The sequence below is a fragment of the Crinia signifera genome, chromosome 5 (genome assembly GCF_055691185.1).
Source record: "Crinia signifera chromosome 5, ASM5569118v1, whole genome shotgun sequence".
Lineage (NCBI taxonomy): Eukaryota > Metazoa > Chordata > Amphibia > Anura > Myobatrachidae > Crinia > Crinia signifera.
Window position 1 is genome coordinate 256,903,444 of NC_139221.1, and position 25,635 is coordinate 256,929,078.

Consider the following 25,635-nt stretch of genomic DNA (forward strand, 5'->3'; position numbering starts at 1 on the left):
TTATCCTCTTTTCCTTCATTGACATGTGAAGATTTGACAAAAAACCTATGTAGCTCATGTAGATTATTGCCAGTGGCACAATAACAAGATGTTTTATAATATTTTTCATATGCCATACTTCACGCCTCACAGGCTCTATTTGGCAGGAATGAAAAAAGAAGGTTAAGATAACAGAGTTATCAAGTGGAGGCGCAAAAACTTTTAGTAGTTATGTCAAGCTGTACTTCCTTTACATCATTGGGCCGCGAAAAACTATAGGGGGTTCTAAATCCTCCACAAAGGTCACCAACTGGGACTCTCGACACCTATTCTAACAGCCACATACCAGTGAGGCAATTCAGTGACACTAAAATGAAAGATCCCCGCATCATATCTACACCAGCTGGTTCATCAATACGGTACCGTATAGACAATTAAAGTCAGTCAATTAACCCATTTTTACAATTTTTTTTACCATTTTTTACCATTGCTAAGCTCCTCAGGTGGATTTTCTTGATTGTTTCTGGTCTTGCCCTTTATTAAAACAATTCTGTCTGCGGTTAGGAATTTTTCCATAGACCATTTAGTCAATTATATTCCGTTTACAGCAGAATGGGCAATATTTGGGATGATACCTCCCACAGAGTGAACAGCCAAGGGATGTAGGAAACTGCTTTTAGCAATTGATGCTGCTGCCCGGAAAGCAATATTACAGAATTGGAGTTTGACTTCCCCGCCTTCTTTACAGATGTTCCAAAAGAAGCTATTCTATATTTTTAACCGGACTGAGATTTCGTTGAATAAGGATGGTTGGGCCTCGTGGTTCCTTGAAACATGGGAAAAAAACACCACTGAAGGGGTTAATGCAGTGGGCACCTGCCCCTGGTATATTCAGCATTGAAGGGGCATAATGATGTTTGACATAACTCCTAATGCCCAGTACACACCGGGCGATTATGACTAGCTTTTGATTTGACATCAGCCACATTTGATGCCGATTCAATCCCGATACAAAGCCCTGCAGCATCGAAATCGAGTAGGAAAAAAAGACTATATAGTACAGATCTGTACTACAGTATATAGTGAAAATCGAACATGTTTTGCTTGCCGTGTGATTCGATCCTGATTGAAAAGGGATTGAATAGCAAGGCAATCGCACCGTGTGTACCCCGCTTAACTCTCGCCAAATAAAGATCTAATCCACAGGATAGTGACGCTGCCCCCTTATATCATAACTGAATTTAAAAAAAGCAGCACACAAATTCATTAGGAACTGTGAGATCACTGAATCACACGGATAATATTTGCTTTATTAATACAGACAATAACTTTTTTTCAAACTGCCTTTCTGTAGAGTACCTATAATATATTCCCTTACAAGTGTTGCAAAAACATACATACAGTATGTAGCTAGTTCTTGTTTGCAAGTTTTTCTCTGCAGTACTAATAAGCAGTATTATTTGATGTAGGCATGTTATTATGTAATATACACATACTATGGGTGGTATTTATCAAACAATTGATAAATGCCCTCCTATCACAGAATATAATTTTTATGTAACAAATCAAACCAAGAAGCCGTGAAGGCTTTGTATAGCGTTGGTTGTACTACCTGGCGCAGCTGCCAACTGCTCATGTAAATATCTGATGGAGCACCTCAGATGTTTATGATAACAGGGCCTATCGCCTCAAGCGGTTTTTAAGCACTGTTCAATTTTTTTTCTCACAAACAAAGCCTGGAACGTTTCCCATGCCATATAATTACCATTTTCGTCATGGCCAGTAGCCTCTGGGGTGCCTTGCCTCTGGTCATCCTCTGGAGCTTCCGGATAAATGACAGCCGTGTCACCTTGCTGGAGGAACTCTTCCACATTTGGATCATGGTTTTGTTCATTTTCTACATCTGAATCACATTCTTCATCATGCTCTATAAAGAGAATGGAGATTACGTGTTACAAATTTACGCAAACTGGGTTATGATGGGTTTTTCCCCCACATAGGGTCCTATTTAAGAAGGTGTTTTGGGGGAATTAGCCGCAAAAATTACATGATAAATAGTAGAGATGTGCAGGTCCGGATTTACTCGGATTTACCCGGAAGTCAAAACGGGATCTTATTGGCTATCCAGCAGTCACATGTTTTGGAGCAAAAACATGTGACTACATATAGCCAATAAGATCCCGTTTTGACTTCCGGGTAAATCCGAGTAAATCCGGACCTGCACATCTCTAATAAATAGGCCCCTAAGCACAGTTATCTGGGGGGCACGTAGAGTTAAATTAAGATTTACCAAAGCTACAAAAAAAAAGGTGGTGGTGTTGCCCATAGCAACTAATCAGATTCTATATTTTTCTAGGATGCAATAGAGAAATGAAAGCAATATTCTGACTACATACTAGGGGTAACAGCACAAGTTATCATTTTTAGAAGCTTGAGTAAATCTAACCCTTTAGACATAAGTGAAAATATGCTTTTTGTTTCCCGTCTCATATTGGACAGGTACAAGTGCGCTTGTAGCAAACAAGGCACATGTGCTATAGAGGCGGTTACATCTTAAGCTCTGCAAATGGACAAATATATGAATTTCTTACAGTTACAGTTTTGTTGAACAATGTATACAGTATATGATTTACATTCATTTCTCTGCATCAGGTCGAAATGGTCTGTATTGAGATCTCCTATTACCATACACAAGACAAGAAGAACCGTTCCCATGACTTCACCGGCCTTGGGACCGTCGACAAGTGTTTACATTTGTAGCAAGTTCAAGTTATCATTCTGTTTTATCAGCCATTGCAGCCTGAGAGATCCGCTGCCTGCGGCTTATACAGACAGAAGTTTGCTATATTCTACGTAGCAGAAATCTTTCACTGCAAACTTTATTTCAGATATATTCAGTTGTATAAGGATCCTGATCACTGCTGCTGATCACAGATAGGTCTGTGATCAGCAGCAGATTCCCATGAAGCAACGCACAGGTTAGAAATATCTCCCTAATGAATTCCTGGTATATTTTGTAGGTTAGTGAAGATAAATTACTAGAGCATATTTGCGGAATTTGCATGAAAAACTGGAGTACACTACAGAGTGACTAAAATATGACAGAACTAACATGATATTAACAGGTTGTCAGTGTACACTATAATAAGCTGTGCATTAATAGAACTTACAGTGCCCTTGTTGCCATAAATAAACAGTTCCAATAGCATGTAATACTTAGCATATGAAAATACACATGATATATATGGGTACACTGTAATTAGTATAGGTTTCAGAGCAGCTCACTTTTTGTATGTATTTCTTTTATAGCCTGTAGCCCCCTTTCCTGCTGGTATTTTCTGTCTAATGCCAATGGCTGCAGTATGCAAATGAGAAGAAGCAGCAGCCCAGTAATGTAAATGATCAATGGAACCTGCCACTGTAGGTGCCCATACTCACAATGATGTTTTCTCATAATGCAGTATTAAGTCATACATGTATTGCTATGTGTGAATGGCACAGGGAGGAAATAACTCCAAAGAAAGACCGTAATAGAAAAAGATTTTTCAAAAGTATAAAACCAAATGTACTGTATTGCATATGATTAATATATTGTGATCATAAAAAGGGATCTCACTCCTGTACATCTAGATACATTAGCTAGTATGATTTATGGGCACATTGGGACTAATTCAGCAGGGATCGCTGTGGAGAAGAAAGAACGCACCTTGCAGAAATGTGAATGAATTGAGAATGGATCGCCAACGCAAATCCATACGTAATTCCAGAAACATCGAAGAAACTTTGCGGCCTGTGCAAATGTGAATGGGTCTAAGGCTTCCACTAGACTGCAACAGAGACAGGCTGGAAGTGGGCAGCGCTGATGTCACAGACCCACCTCAAAAACGCCTGCGCATGCTTGTGTTCCTTCAGACATGCCCAGAAAACAGAAGGCTTCCACCCCAAACGTCGGCTTCCTGTCAGTCAAGGATTCAGCAAGGATCACTTATTAGAGAATTCTGAAGACTAGCAATTTTCGAACGACCATACATGCACACCGTACGTATCATGCATGCGTGAGAGGAAAAAGTGACTGAAAATATGTATGGGTTGTAAACGCAATGTGGCCACATATATGAGATAAGGCCTGATGTATCAAGCTTCAAAAAGTGATAAAATGGAGAATGAAATACAGCCAGCCAATCAACTCCTACCGGCCATTTTTCAAACCCAGCCTGTGGCTCAGTTATAATCTGATTGGCTGACTATTTATCACTCTCCATTTATCACTTTTTGAAGCTTCATACATCTGGCCCTTACTCACAGATCCACTTAAAGCAGGGAAGCCTGTCCAGCTGCTGATTTATGCCCCACCACGACTTTAATCTGCACTTTCAAAAACTCATATTGGGGCTTATTTATCAAGCTTTGCAGCCACTAAAAACATGCATAATAAAATACTGCCCATCCTGTGAAAGTCTGTCTTCCTGAAACAGCAGTTATGTACTAGGAAACCTAATTAAGTTGGAACCGTCTGGCTGGACAGCAATAGTTGATATTTCATCGCATTTTAGTCATGACCCTGTCTTCTTTCATGTTTAGTGCACAGAAAAATGCCAGGACTCAAATGACCCTTGATAGAAAATGAAGAGCAGGTAAAAGGATTTGCATTCTGAATGAGATGCTGCTTATAACTGAAAAAAATACCTTTACATACAATTGACAAATATTTATTGTTTTGTGCAACATGTAGCACCTGAAACAAACCTACCAACTCCATAACACTGATCATGATATGGGGACGGGGACGGGGGGGGGGGACGGGGGGTTAAAGTGTGAAAACCTGCTATTCTTGAACCTAATACTCATTTTCCACTGTCTTCAAAAACCCGGTCATTTTTGCACACGAATGACCATCAACCTGCGATTTTTCTCAGTGGAAAAGGGTCCCAGTGAAAATGGAGCTGCATCGGGTGAAAACACACTGGTTTCACTAAACCTGTGCATTTTAGCTGACAAACTTTTTTTTTTTTTTTTATCATATGATCCAATCGGCCCGATTATAAGAACAATCGGCCCGATTACATCGAAACATTGGGAAAATGAAAAACGTCCGTTGATCTCTCCCAATTTTTTAACAGTCGTTATTGGATACCTCCCTTATCGACTATCTCCCAATCTCTCTCCATTTTATCTCTTTGCAAGCTTTGATACATCCCCCCCAAACAACTATCAAAAGCCCTTATTCAGATCTTTGTTTGGAAAATGGGCAAAACCATGTGCACTGCAGGTGGGGCAGATGTAACATGTGCAGAGAGAGTTACATTTGGGTGGTGTGTGTTGAAACTGAATTCTAAATTGCAGCGTAAACATAATGCAGCCAGTATTTACCCTGCACAGAAACAAAATAACTCACACAATCTAACTCTCTGCACATGTTAAATCTGCCCCACCTGCAGTGCACATGGTTTTGCCCATTTTCCAAACAAATTTGTACTGCGATCAGATCTGAATAAAGGCCATAGTCAAAATATCCCCTCTATATATGCAGTACATACAAGTCAACATCCTGATGAAACTGGGAAAGTGTAGGTCATGTCCTATTTGATGGGACTGTGTTATACTGAGAAATGTGGCATTGCCGAGAGAATATTCACAGGCTACTGATGATATTATGCACACCTTCACTTTATATATTGTGCCAACACCAATACAAAATGTATTTTGCTGCCAAAGTGAAATTAGACATTTTTGAACCCAATAGCAACATTGAATTTGGCTCCCATGTTCTCCCAGAACAGTCACAAAAAAATGAACTCATGATTTTTTCTCATTTTCTCATAATTCCGAATCCTAATATCCCAATCAATAGGACAAGTGGGAATAGGCTGATGCATCTGTTTTCCTTGATTGGCACCCAAAAGAAATAATTGAACGGAATAGAGCATATTTCCTGGGCAATTATGTCACATACTGTCGGTTCTAATTCACGAAACCGCTTTAAACTACAATGGCAACCAGTATATATGCAGTCCTGCACTATCCACATATATATATATATATATATATATATATACTGTATATATATATATATATATATATATATATATATATATTAAAAGGTAAATGTCAAGAGGCACATGTGAGATCAAGGAGGTGGGTTATGACATCATTAGGAGGTGGTCAGTACAGGAATGGGCTGAGAATGTTTCAGAGAAGTGGCACAGAGAGGGCGGATACAGGTCCCTTAATGTGTGATATCCTACACACAAGGATAACATGAGACTATGGGGGAGATTTAATGAAGAGTCATGTCCTGGAGGACCCAAGCTGCCTAGGGCACTGGGGTTTGGGGTGCTGCCACCAATTCTGCCTGTCACAAAAATTAAGGAAGTCTTTTAGAAAGACATCCTTGTTGTACTTAATGCAGGTGGCGGCTGTGGGACTTCTAAGGATACCACCTCCTCACTTTCACTTAAGGGTCTGGAAAGTGGGAATTGGGGTGGGGGTGAGGGACTCCCATACAGCCTTATAGGCAGGAAGTTTCATTTCAGTAAAAGTGCTATGTAAGCGGTGTCACAGTCTAGCCTGTATCATTAAATTGATCATTGTCATATTTATCCTCGTAGAATAGTCACTAGGAGAGCACATGGCATGAGGGCAACACAAATAGGCATGTCCGTCACTGACAATGAAAGTGAACCTCGGGCACATTCGCCTGCTCACAAACCAGCTGCTGCCTGTAAAGCAAACACTGGCCTGTACTTGTTGGTAGGCCGGCTGCTATGTACAGCTGGCTGTATCTGGGTAATGTGGATGAATGAATGAAGTTGACACGTTTCCATTCTGTAAAGTGACTGACGGGGTCCTGTATTAAAAGTTCAAAAATAATGATAATGAATAATATAATTAGTAGCCTCCGGACTCTTCGAGCCAGTCCTGGTTTCTGAAATACGGGGGACAAAATTAATAAATGAATAAGGTTCACCCATATTTCATAAACCGGGCCTGGATATAAAATAGGGGTGACAAAAAGAGTAGGTGTCCCTCGTATTTTTATAACCAGCACTGGGCTCCAACAGCAAACAGTTTAGTACCACAGCCGGGGGAGATCTTTTATATAAGTTCCCCCATCTCCAAACTATTTTATTTATTTACAGTTTCTTATATAGCGCAGCATATTCCGTTGCACTTTACAATTGGAAACAACAGTGATTAAACAAACTGGGTAGATACAAACCGACATGGAGGTAGGAGGGCCCTGCTCGCAAGCTTACAATCTATAAGTATTGACACCCTGGCTGTCCCTGGAGGAGTGGGGACTTCCCACAATAAAGGTGTGTGTGTCCCACAGGGCTGAAGCCCGGGGCTATCCACAGAACCCCTGTAAGGTGGATGCCGGGTTGCTAGTGTATTAAATGTAAAGAGTTAAATATAAAGTATTGGGTTCTGCTGTAGAACAACAAGTCCCTGCATGCAGGGACTTGAAGAACCACAAGTCACAGCATGTGAGACATTAATGGGCCCGCTGGGACTTTTAGTTCCACAGCAGGACCAACACCCCCCAAAAATCATAAACAAACCTAATAAAGTACAACTTCATTACATACACCATCCATACATACACTTGTCCAGTAGTAATCCACGGCGGACCTGTGGAAAAAAATGTATACTCACCTCTTCCAATGTAGATCCATGTAGGCATCCAGGGGTAAAATAAAAAAATACTGACCCAAACCACCGGACTGAGGAGCTCCTCCCTGATAATGAGGGGAATCAGGTTGATGTCAGTCAATGGGACTCCCCTCAGCCTATCAGGGCAGTGCTCCAGGGGAGCTCCCCACCTGATAGGCTGTGCGCTCCTCCATAAGCTTTCATGTTATTAAATTAACATGTAAGTCTATGGGCGGTTCTCACAATAGGACTCTATGTTATAAGTGTAACATGGAGTCCTATGGTGGGAACCGGCAAATGAGCCTGACTGCAAAGTCCATTGGGGTCGTCCTTTAGCATAAGCTATATTATGTGCAACCCCCAGCAAGTGCTGCCGGATCCTGTTGGATCTGAGAAATCTTATGTGCAGCACTTGTAATCTCCAGATCCGATCCAATGAGCATGGGAACGCGGATTGGAATCGGGGGTTACAATTTGGGCACTTTTCACCCGATTTCTCAGTCCGATCCCTCGGAATCGAGTTAAAGGGGCCCAGATCATACAAGTGTATGGACAGCTTTAGTGCGGTTCCACCAAAAATCTAATGTATTATTTATTTAGTTATTATGTAAGTCATAACCATATACAAAACGATATACTCATAGTTTATTAGTATTATTAGGTACCTTTTACTCATATAAAAATTACCCCATGTTTACATGTTGCTAATTGAAATAAAGTAACAAGTACCTGTACATGCAATATCGCCCAGCTCAGCTTCAGGCCCCAGGATTTCATTTCCATCTGTCCCATCTGTAAAACAAGAACGGGGACATGTCATTTACGATGCCCATAAGTAAGGAGTGTACAATAAAATGAAGGTGGATTTCCCATTGGACATGTGAGGCATGTGTCTAGTGGTGACACTTGCTGGGGGGGACAGACACTAAGCTGCCTTGCATGAAAATCGGATAGGCCACTGCCCAAATGAAGCCAGGTGACTATATTTTTGTTTTCTTGTTTCAGTCATTAAAACTTATTTTTTTATTTGAACTGGTGTGTGTGTGTGTGTGTGTGTGTGTATGTGTGGGGGGTAGGCAATGGATTGTAAATTGTTATGGTGGAGGGGGTAGTGAGGTTGGGGCTGTTTGGCAGTCAGGAGGCCATGACATAAAGAGGGCAGTGACATGATGGGTCATATGTTATGACCCTATGGCCTGACCCCAAAATGTGCCCCTGGTTCCTGTAATAAAATATTTCAAGGAACAGGCACCTTTAAGAGCTGCACTTGTTCACACATGTTATTTTTGGCATGTTTTTGGAATCTAACTAATGAATGCTATTAAAAACATCTCAATGATTTGTCAATGGTGGGCAGATTACTGGTAACTATTAAGGTGAAACAATTACAGAGTGAAGGTGTCCACTGGGATTCAACCACATTATGCTTACAGCAACGGTACTTCATTTAAAGCAGGCATGTCCAATCAAAGGCCCTCCAGCTGTTGTGAAACTACACATCCCAGCATGCCTTGCCATAGTTAATACCAAAACTGTGGCAAGGCATGCTGAGAGGTGTAGTTTCACAACAGCTGGAGGGCCGCAGGTTGGACTTGCCTAATTTAAAGTAAATTGGACCCCCTGGAAGGAACTACAAGGTTTGGGATATTACTAATTTATACTCTGTCCTGGTTTAACTGCTTAAAATTAACAATCTACAAGAAAAGGAAACATTAAATTATCCCAGGTCTGACTGATCTGCAAACAAGTTGTACAAACAGCACAGATGGCCACAATGTTATTGCTACATGCTAAATACTCTATTCCGACTACTGCATGCCAGGCTCTTTACCCTAACAAAATCATATCGGATCAGACCTGCTGAGCGAGCATGGTAATCATTATTTAAAACCGTAAATCTGAACCAACCAAATTGCCAGGCAAAACACGTGTCCAGATTTATTCCACAATGAAATTTCCCAACTCGGTTAAACTTTGCTGACATCATGGGAGTAATGCCTGAGAAACAGACTGCTATACTTCTTCTATTCATAGACATGCACCCATGCATACAAAGCTGGTTCCTTTCGTACAAAAAATGCATTTAGCAGTAGCTAAAAATATTTACACATTTGTTAAAATCGTTTAAATGCAATTACATTTTCCAAGTGACCTTTGAATTACAAGTCTGGTATCAAGCCTCTACCATGGGAAAATGCCTTTCTGTAATGCCATGCAAATTCGTTAGCTTAATACAGCCTTCTCGTGCTCTAAACTTGGATCAGTTTACTACCAGACATCCTGTTTTTATGAGACGTACTGGGGAATTACCCAATCTAAGATTAGCTGCCTTTACCAACTCAAGCAGCTCCTCCACGTGCCATAGATTTATACATTCATTCCATGTTACTTTAGAAAAGGTTGATAAAGAAAAAGGGGAAGATGTATAAAAAAATTGATGGATCTGGCATCCATTATTCAATGCAGCAGCCAAATCCGATGTCGGATTTGGCCACTGATTGATGCTCACCGACCGGCGTGGGGACCGGGTGAGCGCAATGGCAGGAGGCAGTGTGTGCCGGGACAGGGCCGAACGGGAGCCGGCGGGTGGGTACGAGAGTAGGCGGGTGTCGGCAAAAGAGTGCGGCGGACAGGAGGTCGGGAGACGTGTAAGCTGCTACTGCTCACCCGGTGCCATCCTTCCTGCCTCAATCCAGCATCTTTTTATGTCAGATTGAGATTGACGGAAATACAGCCAAAACCTTTCAGTTTCATCAAAAGCAGGTGGATAAGCGGCTATTCAGCTAATTCACCTGCTTTTCGGCAGGTTAAACCAATTCGGCCTGCCAAAAAAAAAAACAGATAGCCTTGAATAGATCGGAACCCCTTCCGATCTATTCATGTTGAAAACTGACGTCTTTTTCAGCAAGAAGGTAGTTTCAACACTCATTGAACATACCCCGAAGGGCTTCATTCAGACCTGCTCGCTAGGCTGCATATATTCCTAGAGAGCAGGTAAACGCAGCCCCGCCGAACACCCCCCGACTGAATCTCTGTAATATGATGGGAGCGGATGTGTACGTTGCATGAGCACAGAGGAGAAATCATTGATTTCTCCTCTTTTCGCAGATAAAAGTAAGCCTAGACTTAGTTTCATCCTGGCCATTCTTGTGAGAATTGGAACGCCCATGAAATGCTAGGAGGACCCCAGCGACCGCCCCCCTGCCTGTGTTAAACTTGCTGCAGGCGTTCGCTCCGGGGGCTTGCATAGTATTTAAAACATTGGCCAACTGTACTCATATTGGCATAATGTACAACTCAGAACAAGGCCATAAGTCAGGGGTTCCCAAAGTTTTTGAATCACGGCACCGCGAAGCATCAGAAATGCTTTTGCGGCAATCTTAGGCTTAAAAATTTCTCATTGAGAAAGTCAGAAACATATATGAAGTTAAATAAATTGTGTTTATATCTCATCCTTAGGATCAGTTATGTGGTAATGGACAGGATTCACCTCTGTTTGTCCATAATTTGACTATTATAATGGACATAAAGAACTTGAATTGGTCCTGGACCACCAACCGAGGGCACCCCTGCAAGTCCCCCAAGGCACCCCAGGGTGACACGACACACAGTTTGGGAACTACTGCCATAAATGCTTCTTCTGATGTCGGGGTCAAAGGTACAATTTTGTAGTCAGCATCAGGAAAAGAGAGCTATATTACCGCAGTTTTCTCTATATTCCCTAACACAGCATACATGACAAGCATGACACAAACTTTGAGTATATTCCCTATTTTTCTAATTGCATTAACTTTACCTCATGTGATCTTGATGACACAAGTGGAAAAAGCAAAGTGTCCAGAGAGCGGTGGCAATGTATGGTAACATGGCTGGAAAGAGAAGCGAGTTACTGGACGTAGCATTCTAGAGGTTAAGCACTATGAGCATGATTCATGTATGTAAGTACAGCAAAAAAGCAAGTCCCTTTGTGTCTGGAATAGACCATGTTGCCATGCAGGGGAGAACACACATTTATATTATTTTGTGTGCATGGTAAATACTGGCTGCTTTGGCCCATAGGGCCTAATTCAGCTTGAGTTGTAGTTTTGCAAGGATTCGTAAAACTACAACTCTCACCGACCGCATGTAGGGGCTGCCCAACACAGGGCAAGGCTGCTCCGCATGCCGGGTTCCATCCCACGATGCAAACGCAAAATTTTGCGATTGCAACACTAGTATGCCAGCTGCGAAGCCAGGTTTAGGACTGCCATCTTTTTGGTTCAGGCATCACGTAGCAACAGTGCCCCCCCACCCCAATGGTCCGGACACTCCTCCATTGTCTGGAACACTCCGTTACTGTACCAAAAAAGGATGCCGCCGGCCATGCTGAATTAGGCCCATAGCTCACTAATATTTGTCAGCTTTATTTTTACATTGCAAATTACATTTCAGTTTGAACACCTCACCCAAATGGAACTCTCTCTGCCCCACCTGCAGTGCAACATGGTTTTGCCGAATTGCTTTTTTGCTTTGCTTACAAGGGCTGATGTACCCCTGAATCAGTCCATGTAAAATGTTGCATGGGAACGGAATGTGTCCATGTTTGCTCAGTCCATCTCACTTTAAATCATGTTCCCTATCAGTTTCAGAACACATACAATGACCACTTTTTTTGTGCCTATACCTGTGTGGGGTGTTTAAATATTTGTATATATGCATACACATGTGTTTGCCTGTGTCGTTTTGCAAATGCTGCCATCGTTGCCCTGTAGATCAAGCATGTTACCAGTTAAGCAGGTGCAGCGATGCCTTACGTTTTCTGTGCAGCGGTGTCTTTGAAATGCACGTGCCAGATCGCGACAGGATCCCTGTATAGGTGCCCATACATGGTACAATTGCTGGGTGCGATGAGATGCGCACTCCCGTCACACATCTCATCGCACATCTATGCTGGACATACTTTTTGTACTAGATTGCATCTCATTGCATTGCAAAATGTATGCAATCCGATCTAGTCCAAATTGCATACAATAATTGTACCGTAATTGTACCTTAAAGCAACATAATGGATGGCTCTAACAAATAACAATATAATAATACAGTCAAGATTCAAATAAAGTGACCAGTGTCTGCGGAACTCCTATAAACTATGATATCAGTGCTGATAACCTAATACATGCATGGAGGCCAGTCATTACCAAATTTGCAAAATGCTAAATATTTTCATGAGAACAGTTTTAATTCTTGTGGTCTCATCTGTGTATGTCTAATGGTCTAACTGATTCCTCGCACACCTGTCTCCTCCAGCAAGGCGTGGGAGCTGAGAGAGATGAGCTGATAGCTGCAGACTGTGTCGTTCCTGCAGCGTTCTCTCCCCAACAGGTGGAGATATCAATGTTTCTTATTATTTATTGACTTTAAAAGAATACAAGCAAAACCTGCCAGGGTATGATTGTCACATACACTACATATTTCTAGTTGTGAGAAAAGGCTGATATTTTATAAGCAATACATCAGCATTTGTAGTACATTTATATGTTAAACATAATACATCAAGTACATATAATAAAAACACATACAGATTGAGCCGGGCTCATTCAGCGGGGTTTTGGTGTTTTTTCGCTGGCTCACGCGTCTCCTTCCGACAGAGCTCACCATCGGTCCCTGCCACGTCACTGTCCGCTGGTCCCCACCGCCTCCTCACCCCCCCCCCCCAACCCTGAAGCGCAGACGGGCAGGGTTCCCATACCCCACCGCCCGAAAAATGTGACGCGCGTGCGTATAAGACGCTCCCGCGTCCCAGTCAGATGCTTATTGCGGATTATGTTTTGGGTGCCTGAGGCATAATGCTCGATAAGCACCATCGGGGATAAAAGGACGCCAGCGTCGGGGCTAATTGGATAGCCCCCAGCAAACCTATTAGCAGCAGTAAATTACTGCAGCTAAGAGGACGTCCCCCTAAATGTGATCAGCAATTCAATACGCTGACATGGAAAAGTTCAACATGAAAAAAAGTAGACAGAAGTTTTTTCTTGTTTTTTGGTGTATATGTCGACATAAGTTGACATAGACACAGTATAAGTGTACTGCTTCACAATTAAAAAAAAAAAAAAAAAAACACGAAAAACTATTTCAGGTACTTGTTTCCTAGCAGAGCGCCCAGTTTCACTACGTACGGTACCGTAGTGAAATCGCATCACATGTGTGTTTTTGCTTGCGATGCGATTTTCCTATTTAATTCATTCACTGCTATTTCCCCCCGGGCGGTGCGATCGCATTGCAACGCAAAATCGCATGCGATTGCATAGGGTGCGATGCCATTTACTTTACTATACTGTTGTATGAGTTGCAATGAGATTGAGGCACCCCCCAGTATCCACGCCACCTCGAAGCGTGGCGAGCTCCTGACCTTTTCATACCCCCACTATCCATGTCGGCGTGGAGTTGATTTTATATTGTGTGGCGAGCGCAGCGAGCCACCGAGCCTGAAGCATGGCGAGCGCCGCGAGGGGACGCTGAATACATGTAACGTAATACGCGTCCGCTCGCCACACTATATGACAACAACTCCGTGCCGAAGTGGACAGTGGGGGTATGAAAAGGTCGGGAGGACGCGTTCCGCCGCCGCTCGCCATGCTTTGGGGTGGCGTGGATACTGGTAGGGTGCCTCAATCTCATTGCATCTCATACAACTGTATAGTAAAGTAAATGGCATCACACCCTATACAATCGAATGCGATTTTGTGGTGCAATGCGATTGCATGTGATGCGATGCGATCGCACCGGCCGGGAGGAAAAAATAGCAGTGAATAAATTACATAGGAAAATCACATCGCATGCGATTGCAAAAACGGCATGCAATGCGATTTTCTTACACAGAATCGCCCGCTAAGCAATTTGTTTAGTAGGCGCCCTGCTAGGAAACAAGTACCCTATTTCGACCTTTTGCTTGTTTCAACCTTTTGACTGTAGACAAAATAGTGTTCAACCTATTGACCGTCCACCTATTGATGTAAATGGAAAAAGTCCTGCATAACTGATGGTGCTACAGTATATAAACGTAAAAGTGTTAGAGTGCCAAACACGTGGCCTTTACATTCCGTCAGCTTGCTCACCAGTATGCTATACTGTACAGTAGATGGAAGATGTTAGTATCAGATAAGCACCTGTGCATGTCAGGGTAATAGCCACACATCACAGCTAACAGCTGCCACTCTCTGATCATTAGGGCTCCATTACAGAGAAAGGCATTCCAAGTGCTTGCTGATTACAGGCTAATAACCTCTGTGTGTGTGTGTGTGTGTGTGTGTCTGTGTGTGTGATCTGTTGATACAGTATCTGCAATGTATTTGCATGAAATTACGAACTGTGCTTGTTTACTAAGCTCACTTGCAGATTAAGGGCATAATTCAGACCTGCTCACTATGCTGTGTATATTCACTGCCTAGCGAGCAGGTAAACACCACCATGTTGAACGCACGTCCACCCGAATCCCCGCGCTACAATGCGAGCGGATGTTTACACTTACACATCCACTCGCAAGCGCCCACTAAGGAAACTCGATGGTTAAGCCCCATGGAATGATTTTTCCTCTGTTCATTATGAAAATTAAGAGTAGACTTTCCGCCAAATTCAGGGTGGGCGCTAACGTCACATGATGTCATCTGCCCGCCCCAAGCAGGCAGGGCCAAGCCTATGTTTGCTGGGGTCCACCCAGCGTTTCCATGTGCGCGCCAACCATTTTTATGGGCGTGCCCATGAAATGCTGGGCGGACCCCAATCACCGCCCCCTGCCTGTTACTCATTTTGCCGAAGGCGTTCGCTCTGGGGGTTTGCACATGCACACAACCCCACCGCAGTGCAGTGAGATCAGAAAGCTGCTGCTGTGACTCTTACCAACATATATGAATATATTACATGTGTCTGATTATTGTAGTTACTGGAGAAACTAAACAAAGAGCCTGGGAAGTGTTTTTATTGTGGATCGAGGATATTCTGCGCACAGTGGCTACTTATAAGGAAGACCATTGTTGTACTGGATTCTTTCAGGAGAACCTGAAGCTTTTTTTGGCATGGATTTAATGAAATGCTGGGAGATCCTGTCCCATGCTAACGTGATAATGTCACACTTTGGCTGCACATTTGTTGACTGAATAGTTGATGCCGGTCACTGGCACCAGTTTAGTGATCCAGGGAGCAAGATTATATTTCCTATATAAGGTAAACCTTATGATAAATAAAAATGTTTGCTTGGCAACTTTCACACCTATGTTCACAAATTCTCTTGGCACTCAAAGGGTTAAACCATTCAAGTAGAAGGTCTTTTAGGGGAATAACACCCGCAAAAATATTTGAATTCACATTTCCAGAGAAATATTTAAAAACAAAAAACAAGCCCACTTATACTTAATATAGGTTTTCTCTTTAAGAACTAAGCAGAATACCTTCATCATCCCAGCAACTTTGTTTCGCACTTTCACTGCTTTCTGCTAATACTGTTTGGTCGGTTGGCAAGTCGTCTTCTGGCACACTGCCTTCGCCATCTGCCGCATCTGTAACACTTTCCTCTTCCACTATGTGCAGTTTGTCTTCATCGTCTGAGTCAGAATTTGCGTCTAACACACTGTTGTAATTGGTAACTGTGGCAGGAGAAAAAGGAGAGAACTCTTTATAGCGAACATATCATTACAGCAGCCGCGTCTATAACGAGATCATGTGGCAAATTAATGAGTGGCAACAATAAGCAATTCTCTTGCGACCATGCTGGGAATTACTTCTAATTAGTATACACATAAACAAAAAACTGTAATTGGCCAACGCATAGTGATTTACTATCAACAAAAATATTACCCAATATCCCACATCACATACAATTACATTCGTACTATAAGGAAATAATAAGTGAACGTAAAATGTTATCTTTTCCCACACATTTGAAGCTTTTGAGGAAAAACAAATACAATGTATAGAAATGAAGTAGGAAAACATGAATTAAACCTGAAATAGAAGTAAAACTGAGGTGCTGTCAACTAATTCAGTTTCAAATTAGAAATTTATACTAATGACTTGTATAAAATAGTAAGAAAGGCACAATTATAATGAAAATTTATAATTGTATAATTTGAAAATTTATAATTATAATTTGAAAATTTATAATTATAATTTGAAAATTTATAATTATAATTTATCATTTATAATTATACATTTATAATGAAACTGTATCAATTATAATTTAAATTTATTTATAGTGACAAAAGCGGTTTGATCAAGCAGGGAAACAAACAGAGAAGTTACCCAATGTAGAAGTTGCCCATAGCAACCAAATAATGTGATCAAATTTGACCCCAAAGCCGATTGGATGTCATGGGAGCCAGTGATCAAGATCTTAATAGGCTTTTAATGTTTACACTGCACTTTTACAGTTTTCCACTGAGCCCCGATGCGAGTGAACCCAGCAATAATCTGGATTATTGTGGCAGTGGAAATGGGGTAATAAGACTGTAGGCAATAAACAGCAGTTTCTGGACTGTGCAAAAGACCAGAGCACCGTTAAGGAACCCATGTATGTGTAGAGAGAACATACAGGCGCCAGCCAATAGGTGATTGACCCGGAGCTGTGAGGCAGCAATGCTAATCACTTTTCCACCATGATTCACTGAGTCCGCTCATGATGGATTTAATGATGTGGCTTTATAAAATCCTAAGTAGTTCCCATAGGATCCTGACATAAAATAAATCACTTTGCCTCTCAATCTTTCCTTCATCTTGTCCTATTTTACTAATGTTTACAAAGCAAATGTCTATTAAGCAGAATTACATGGCTTCAGTTTGTGATAACTATGCAATCTGAAGCACAAGGGAAGGCAAACAGGCAATATTATCATTTTGCATGTAATATATATGTAATCATATATGCAACAGCAGAAATGAAGAAGAGAAAGAGAACGTGTAGCTACTAATGCATGACTTTAGTCCTTCAGGACCAACAAAGGAATGTAGATTAATATAAACAAACACTATAAATACTCTCATATACAATTATATAATATAATACACGGTCCCTCTGTATATATATATATATATATATATAGAGAGAGAGAGAGAGAGAGAGAGAGAGAGAGAGAGAGAGAGAGAGAGAGAGAGAGAGTTTAATGTCTGCAGCTTGTAAATATAGTAATGTCCAGTGGTAATCCTGTGGTTACCCCCAATGAAACTTTGACAGAGGTGGTGATCCCTTGTTGCTTTTAGTATTATTGAATAAATTAGACAGCTGCAGTTAAAGGTCACCCTGCATTTGATTCGCTGGGTTAATGAAATGGTAACCTATTTTTTTTATGATTTTAAAAATATTAAAACAGGTGTGGTCAAATATATGTGGAATAAAGAAGCCTGTAAAATACATCAAAAGGCCATGAAACCAATTAATTCCCCCCAAAAAGAACCTCATAAGCTACAGTATGTGGTAGTAGTAAAACATGGGTGCCATCCTAGGATTTGCACTAGTTTATATTGTAATGTAGAAACTTTATATAAGCAGGGAAATATCATTAGCAAACACAGCCTGAATCTGTGTGTGCTTATTACAATACGCATACTACTCGGTTTGTACATTAGTGCAGGAAATGCTGTCAATTTGATTGCAGGTTAAACAAGATTTCATATTGCCCCAGAATGCAGCATGTGTAATGACAGTTGACTGGGTAATCTCTTGTAAACCTAGGCCTATGAGATGACTCAATCTGGAGTAAATATGAGATAAGGACTCATTTGTCAGACAGGCATTACAGGTTTATCTTTTAAATTGTATTTTAATTTAATTCAGTGCCAACAAACCTAAAGACTAAGATGAATGCGCACTTTGCTCATAATAGCAGAGACAGGTCTGCTTGGGGTTATACACAAGCTTTAGAAGATGCAGTACAACGTTTTATTCCTTTGTTGCAAATTTTAATGCAAAACCTCATGGGGGTGATTGTTCGGCTGGGTGGCGAGCGGTACAGAATCACCCCGATGTTTCTTCTCCAGAACATTACAATTTGTTTTGTATTTTCACTGTATTTTCATTGTAACAGGATCACCCCTCCCAAGACTGAAAACTGGAGTGGCCGTACCTATGAGGTGGGGTCAGCAAAGAACAAAGGCAGGCCAACAAGCTAGAGGACAGGCTGGAGACAGACTAGATGGTCAGCTGCAAGAGGGCTGATTTGTATCAGAAAGAGGTATATACTGATGTGCCAAAAGGCATGGGATAGCAGTATGTGCAGGTAATGGTAGGTGGCGCTACTATACTATGATTGATTGGAAACGGCCAGACCTACATTAGCTGTAATTGGACATGAGTCAGTTTGAACACCGGCAAGTTGCACGAGGGTTGGGAAATTCCAATTCATAAATGAGGAAGATGACTGTGTCATGTGTACACCAGGAATACCCCATAGAAGGCATTACCACCCACAGTGGACAGGGCAGTGTCTGACCACGGGTACTTAATGATCATGACTGGCAGCAACACTTAGCTTCCATGGGCTATGCCCCTGATGATATTAGGACCCCAAGCATAGCCCTGGGCTCATTAGGTGGCAGCAGAAAATGTACAATTGGACTTTGCAATTATATTAATTTGGATAAAGGCAAAAAAATATACGATTGCAAGAAGCAAACATTTCACCCTTTGAATCATATAATATAAGCACAATCAGTGGAAAACCAAGAAGCCCCCAACAGCTGCTATATAAATTGGCAGTCAATAGCTTCTAGTTAGTGCTGGCTGCATTACACCAGCCTTGGGTCACCAACAAGTGGTACGGCTAATGACAGACCTATCTATGTCTCTGGCTCAGTCAACGTGAAGCTCTTAAGCCTGGGCTGAGTTGCCCCTTACCTCCCTTGTTCTTGGCAAATTGCCTGTCATGTGTCAGATTTTCTTGTGGATATATGCTGCTGTTTTCTGTGTGGGCATGTGCAATAGAAATATCTGCATTCGCATTCATCTATGCCCGAGTCTCACTGTGCAGAGGCCATTGATGATGTGAAACAGTAATCTCCAGCTAGAGTTGATTAATATTATTATTCTTCAATGTCATTCTTATTGAACAATGGGCCCGATTCAGAGATTGACGCTTATGCAGCTGCATGTGCGTTTTATTCCGCAACAGAGCTGCTATCTGCAAGATAATCTGAATGAATTCACAAGAGCGACCGCACCTCTTTCGCAATTGGGTATGCATACGCAGCCTATATAAAAGAATGAGAATCATTGACTGCTCAAAGTAGGTCTATGGCTACACAGACTGGCTGCAGAAATAACAACGAAGTAGCCATGTATTTGTTTGCTAGGCCTTGCAATTGGCATCAGATTAATGCCCCGAAAACAGCCCTAAATGGTCACTTCCTGTCAATCACTTTGCGGAGGCATCCTTATTGTGTATGGGTACACAGCGGCACCTTGATGCATGGGCAATGCAAACGATGCAGGTAGCACATGCACAGTCTGCTGATAATCTCTCAGTTCTTCCCTGAGTAAGGCCCAATGTGTACAGTTGAAAAAAAAAGTAATTTGTACAATTCAGAGATTCAACACATATTTTCCTGCTTTGAACAGATAATAGTGCCAATGGAAAAATAGAGACATCTGAACAGCTAGAGGGATGTAAGCCAATTATTTCAATTCTCCCTACTCCAATAGAGCCAGGTAAATTACTAGTTTAGTCATTTAAAACTTAATTCTTATGCTTTAGTTTATGTGGTAAGGAATGGATTCAATTCCTTCATTTCAATCAATGCAAGCACTCCTTTTGTTCTCATGGTTCTTGCATAGTAGATGCATGCTTTGAGTTTGGGTCATTAAGTTTTCACCTTCCAACTATATTGGCATCTATGCAGTAAGGTACAGTACAGAACTGAGCGTGAACAGAGATGATCATGGTTCTAGTACGAGCTGAATATTAATCCAGCGGGACCTGCTAATTAAAAATCTTTGCAGCAAATCAGGAAACCCATCAACAAAAGAAATGAAACAAGTTCTTCTTAACATCTATAGCATGTCTTTGCCAAGGTCACCTCTTAAACCAATAGCAATCGCTCTCCCAAAAATGGGAATGGTTATGCCAGATTGATCACACACAGATGTCAGAGGTCTTCATGAGTAGACAGACTGTAAATTAATTAAAATAATTAAACTTTCATTACTAGGAATATATGCCTTGTAGAGGAGAAGTTATAAAAAAACAGTATATATGCATCAATATTTTCGGAGCTGAAATGTACAGTATTAGTGTTGTAGCTGTTTGATGTAAAGTTTTATTGTGGGGGAAGCTTTTTCACCTTTGCACAGCTGCTTTTTCACCTATGCACAGCTAAATAGGATTTGTTTGTGGTAATTATAATATAGAAATTGGTGGCAAACGGTGGGATATCCCAGTCGGCTTTTCGGTCACCCGATTGGAGAAGCCAAGTTACTCACGGAAGAGTAATTGCAGCGCAGGAGAATGTGCAAGATGGCGAACTTCAGCAGGATGTCGAAGGACGACCTCGAGATCGTGTGTCGGGAAAAGGGTGTGGATATTCCTTTAAAAGCGACTGTAAGCATAATGAGAACGGCGCTCATGAGCTTGGAGGAGTCAAGTCGGGAGGAGGTGGAACACGCGGCTGGCGACAGCGTCCAAGAGGACAGCCCCACAGAGGACCTTCATCTGGACCCGGTGAGACTCACAAGTCCCGCCCCCTTTAGCAGCAGCTATGTTTCCCAACATTCCCTAGCAGGACCAGGATCCCCACGTCCCAGGGGGGTGGGGGGGTGGAACGGATAGCCTAGCGGAACGGGCAACGGAGCAGGAAAGCATACTCATCATGCTGATATGGCATGTGGAGTGGGCACCACAGGCTGTGGTACCCTGAGAGCCGTTGCCAGCTGCTGCCCTCAGAGCAGGACGTATCACAGTGCTGAGGTCATGGGTCAATTCCCACCATGGCCCTAACTGTGCAGAGTTTGTATATTCTCCCCGTACTTGCATCGGTTTTCTTTGGGTACTCCGGTTTCCTCCCACAATCCAAAAATATGCAGGTAGGCTAATTGGCTCCCAACAAATTAACCCTAGAATGTCTGTGTGTGCGTGTACATGTGGTAGAGAATATAGATTGTAAGCTACACTGGGGCAGGGACTGATTGTTCAAATATTCTCTGTACAGTACTGCAGAATATGTGTGCACCATATAAGAAACTGTTAATAAATAAATAACTATAGAAGTGTTTTGCAGTTTAAATATATTTTATATAGCAGGCTCTGCAGCATATTCCGTAGATGTGTAAGGTTTTATTTTACATGTGTGTGTTTGTGAGGACATTGGCATCTGTTCTCCTCTGCAGACGTATGACACCCATGCTGCTTGGTGATGTGGCCCTGTCTAAGCTAACCTCCATTCTTCCATTACCCACTGGAAGCCAGCTGTTTGGAACGTTGTCATAACTTCCCCGGCTAGAACATTACATCATAAACAACTCCCCAGATGCAGACGGGGAAACTTACCAGAGAATGTCTTTCTAATGGAATTAAGGCGTCTCAGTAGTAATCCTTTAACCCTTAAATAAATAGTTCACCCGGTGGACATGGAGAGTTAGGCATGTCAATACTCTGACAATTGGTTTTTATTGAAAGAAATCCACCTAGTATATCAATGTTTGCAAAATACAGGCAACTATTTTTATTTTTCTGTCTATTTTCTCTGTCAAACTACGGGAAGAACCAGAGACAGAACCCTGGGGGCAATCGAGGCATTTGTCACTGGGCTCCTGCTCCCAAGGGGGCACCTCTCCTCCCCTGCGAGTTTAAATCTGTTAATTGAAAGCAGTCAATATAGTTTATGTGGCAGAGTTCTGAAACATATACGTGTTCTCTCTCTCTCTCTATACTGTATATACATATATATATATATATATATAAAACACTTACATTTCAGAATAGACATATATATATATATGCTTTTGCTTTGGTACTTTGCTTCTGTATATATATATATATATATATATATATATATATATATATATATTACACTGTAACCATAGTGACCAAAAATATCTTCATTTCTCTTGTGCAGTTTGAAAAATTAAAACTGGTGCACCATGGAGTTTATGAACCTGGTATCTCTCATCTCCAGTATCTGCCGCGGTCCCTCAGCTTCTGACTGCAAAAATAGCCCACATATGTGTCTATAGGGGATGCTACGCAGTCGGAATTACAAATCTTGGCCAGATAGCTAATGCCATCAGAACATGGTGTGCCTATAGGATCCTATGGCTACTATATTAACCTCAACATCTGCCCTCAATGCAAGTCGTCCACCGCATTTGCTACACAGAGGCCATTACATATCCATCCTCTGATCGAGATCCTGACCTCTTCCTCCACAACACCAGCATTATGCCTCCATTTTAAGAAACGTAGGCCGTCGCAACACCTCCCTGCCCCCAAATGGCATCATACTGTCAATCACTGACAGTATGTTGGCATCCTGCATCTGCCATCACAGACTGGTACTGCACATGCTCAGTACGGGTCTGGCGCAAAGATCAGTACTTTGCGGCATGCAGGCAGATCCTTCCTTAGTTTAATAACAAACCTATGCTAAAGAAAGATGGATATCTGGGTAGACTTACGATATCAGGTGCAAAGAATCTTTTATTGAGTATTTTCATTGAGGAATGCTTCTTTCTCATCCAATGTGCATTTGTTTTATAAATATATATTTTCTCGTTCACTCTGAATAACTATTTTGAACACAGTAGTAGTATATCTTTCCTTATCACCAAGTACTCTGGTCCTAAAGTGGCTGGCAGAATTGAAACTTGGCAGGCAATTAATGTAAATCCATTGTAATAAATACAAAAGAACACAACAAATGCTTGTAAGTAAATGATCACATGGTTCAACGAGCCGCGACTAATTATGCTTTCTGTGTCCTGAAAAACTGGCAAACGTTAAAAAAGGGCTGAGCTGTTTCTAGTATAAATGGCTACTGTATGAGTAACAATTACATGGAATGTTTATTTATGCTATCCAGTTTACTGATGGCCAATTTAGCCAGACAGATTTGAGTAGGGTGACCTAGGACCCGAAATCATTTAACAGTTGATGACACTTTACTAGCGGTGATTATTCTAGCATTGAGAGTAGTATCAATTATAACTGTAAAATTGGATTTATTGCGCTTTTCTTTTTATAGCAATCATGGCTTATAACAACAACATAAAATTATGAAGTGTGGTAAGGGGTTACAAAACCTTTATTATGATTTAGGGAGATCTGCAGCAGTCTTTTCATGTAGAACAGAGGTTTTACAAACAGTACTATTTGTATTGTACAGCAGAGGGAAGTATATGTAACAATACAGTGTCTTAATTATACGTGGCAGATATGCTGCCCTGGGACCCTTATGCTCAGTTCATCAGGGTTCTGCTGCTTGCGGACAGTAGGGACCTCTGCTGGCCAGCTTCAGTAAAGCATCTAGGATCCAATGTACTGTACCTGACTAGATGTGACAACCAGCTGGCCATTTACCTTCATAACTTTGTTCAGGATCGTGGACCTTTCCTTCCTACTGGTGCCACCGTTGCAAAAGCTGATCAGCTGAGAATGAAGCCCTGCAGTCATGCTGACCTGAACAAACTGCAAGGTTCCAGGAGGAGCACAAATAAAGGTCCTGATTCATGATAACTCACTAAGCAGCATAAATTCACTGCTTAGCGAGCCATCTACCGTTGCACGTCGGGCGAGCAAATGCTGGCCCCCCCCCCCACAAACATTCCCGCCACATTGCGAATGGATGTTTAGCATTAATATCCATTCGCACTAGAGCGTACGGGGCGAATCATTTCTCCCCTTGGCTGACCTATATTTGCGGCGTCTGACTCGAGAACAGGATGGGCACTGACGTCATGCGACAACAGCCGCCCGTCCCCCCGGCAGACATTGGTCCACCTGTGTTTGCATGGGGATGCCCAGCGTTTTCTTGGGCACACCCACTGTTTCTGTGGCCAGACCCAAGAAACACTGGACGTTTCCTTCTGCCATCCCCCTGACCCCCTCCATGTCGCGTCCCTCCTCCCCGTTCAAACTCCTCCGCACAGTGGCCCTCCACATGTGCATGCATATGAAGAGCGAAAACATCAGTACCTGGTGCGAGTACTCTGGGGAAGATCGTTACTTATTTAGGTCCAAAATGACTTACGTTGTAAACTGGGGGAGGGGAGGAGAAAGTAAAAAACTTATAAGCTGAAGAACAATGTAAAAAGCTCATTGACGCATTCGTTTTCAGCATTCAGGAACATGTCAAATGTGGCCTCTACTGAAAGAATTATCCACTCTGGAGTTTTTCTTTGAATGCCTTCTTTTTGTATCTTAAACATAGAGGGCGGGATGTTCTATCATCCGCCGCCCCACATTGCCGGCATTCACTGGCTGCCGCATTCTTAATAACCGTATGTGCACTAACATATGCGATTATCAATGCAAAGGACAGCTCTTGCGATAAGAGCTGTCCTTTGCAATGTGGCTCCAGACTTCTGGGTCTGAGACCAGGGAGTCACTCAGCGCAGTGACGGCCGTAGGATATGCTGGCCGGGATTCCCTAGCGCTGCAGAGAGAATCCAATGGGCTTCTATAGTGTATCATCAGATTTTTCTCGCGATACCCCCGGCAACGGTACCCCGGTGGAGCGGCTTCAGTGCAATGGAAAATGAGGGCATGTTTTACCACATTTTCACTTTGGTGCATCCCACCCAGAAACATTTAACAAATAAACTATATTAGTAGGATATAAAGGTATTTTTGCTAGTTTCTTGCTGAATCTGTGAGAACAAATATTGATGTCCTATAGATTGCAAGCTTGCAGCAGGGCCCTCCTACCTCCAAGTCTGTCCGTTGTTACCCAGTTTGTTTTATCACTGTCTATTATTGTAAAGCGCAGCGGAATCTGCTGCTCTATAAACTGCAAATAAATAAAATAATAAATGTCAACATCATTCTTCAT

The 25,635-nt window shown here is 42.0% G+C and overlaps 1 protein-coding gene across 3 annotated transcripts in view; it reads right to left on the bottom strand.

The window, feature by feature from the left end:
• Positions 1 to 25,635, bottom strand: part of ZEB1 (zinc finger E-box binding homeobox 1) — a 132,014-nt gene that overhangs the window by 33,225 nt on the left and 73,154 nt on the right. For all 3 annotated transcript variants that reach the window (XM_083188875.1, XM_083188877.1, XM_083188878.1), the window contains exons 2-4: positions 16,056 to 16,250; positions 8,362 to 8,424; positions 1,745 to 1,906 (exon numbers count right to left, since the gene is read on the bottom strand). In XM_083188875.1, coding sequence (XP_083045001.1) covers positions 1,745 to 1,906; positions 8,362 to 8,424; positions 16,056 to 16,250 — 420 coding nt within the window. The remainder of the gene's footprint in view (positions 1 to 1,744; positions 1,907 to 8,361; positions 8,425 to 16,055; positions 16,251 to 25,635) is intronic.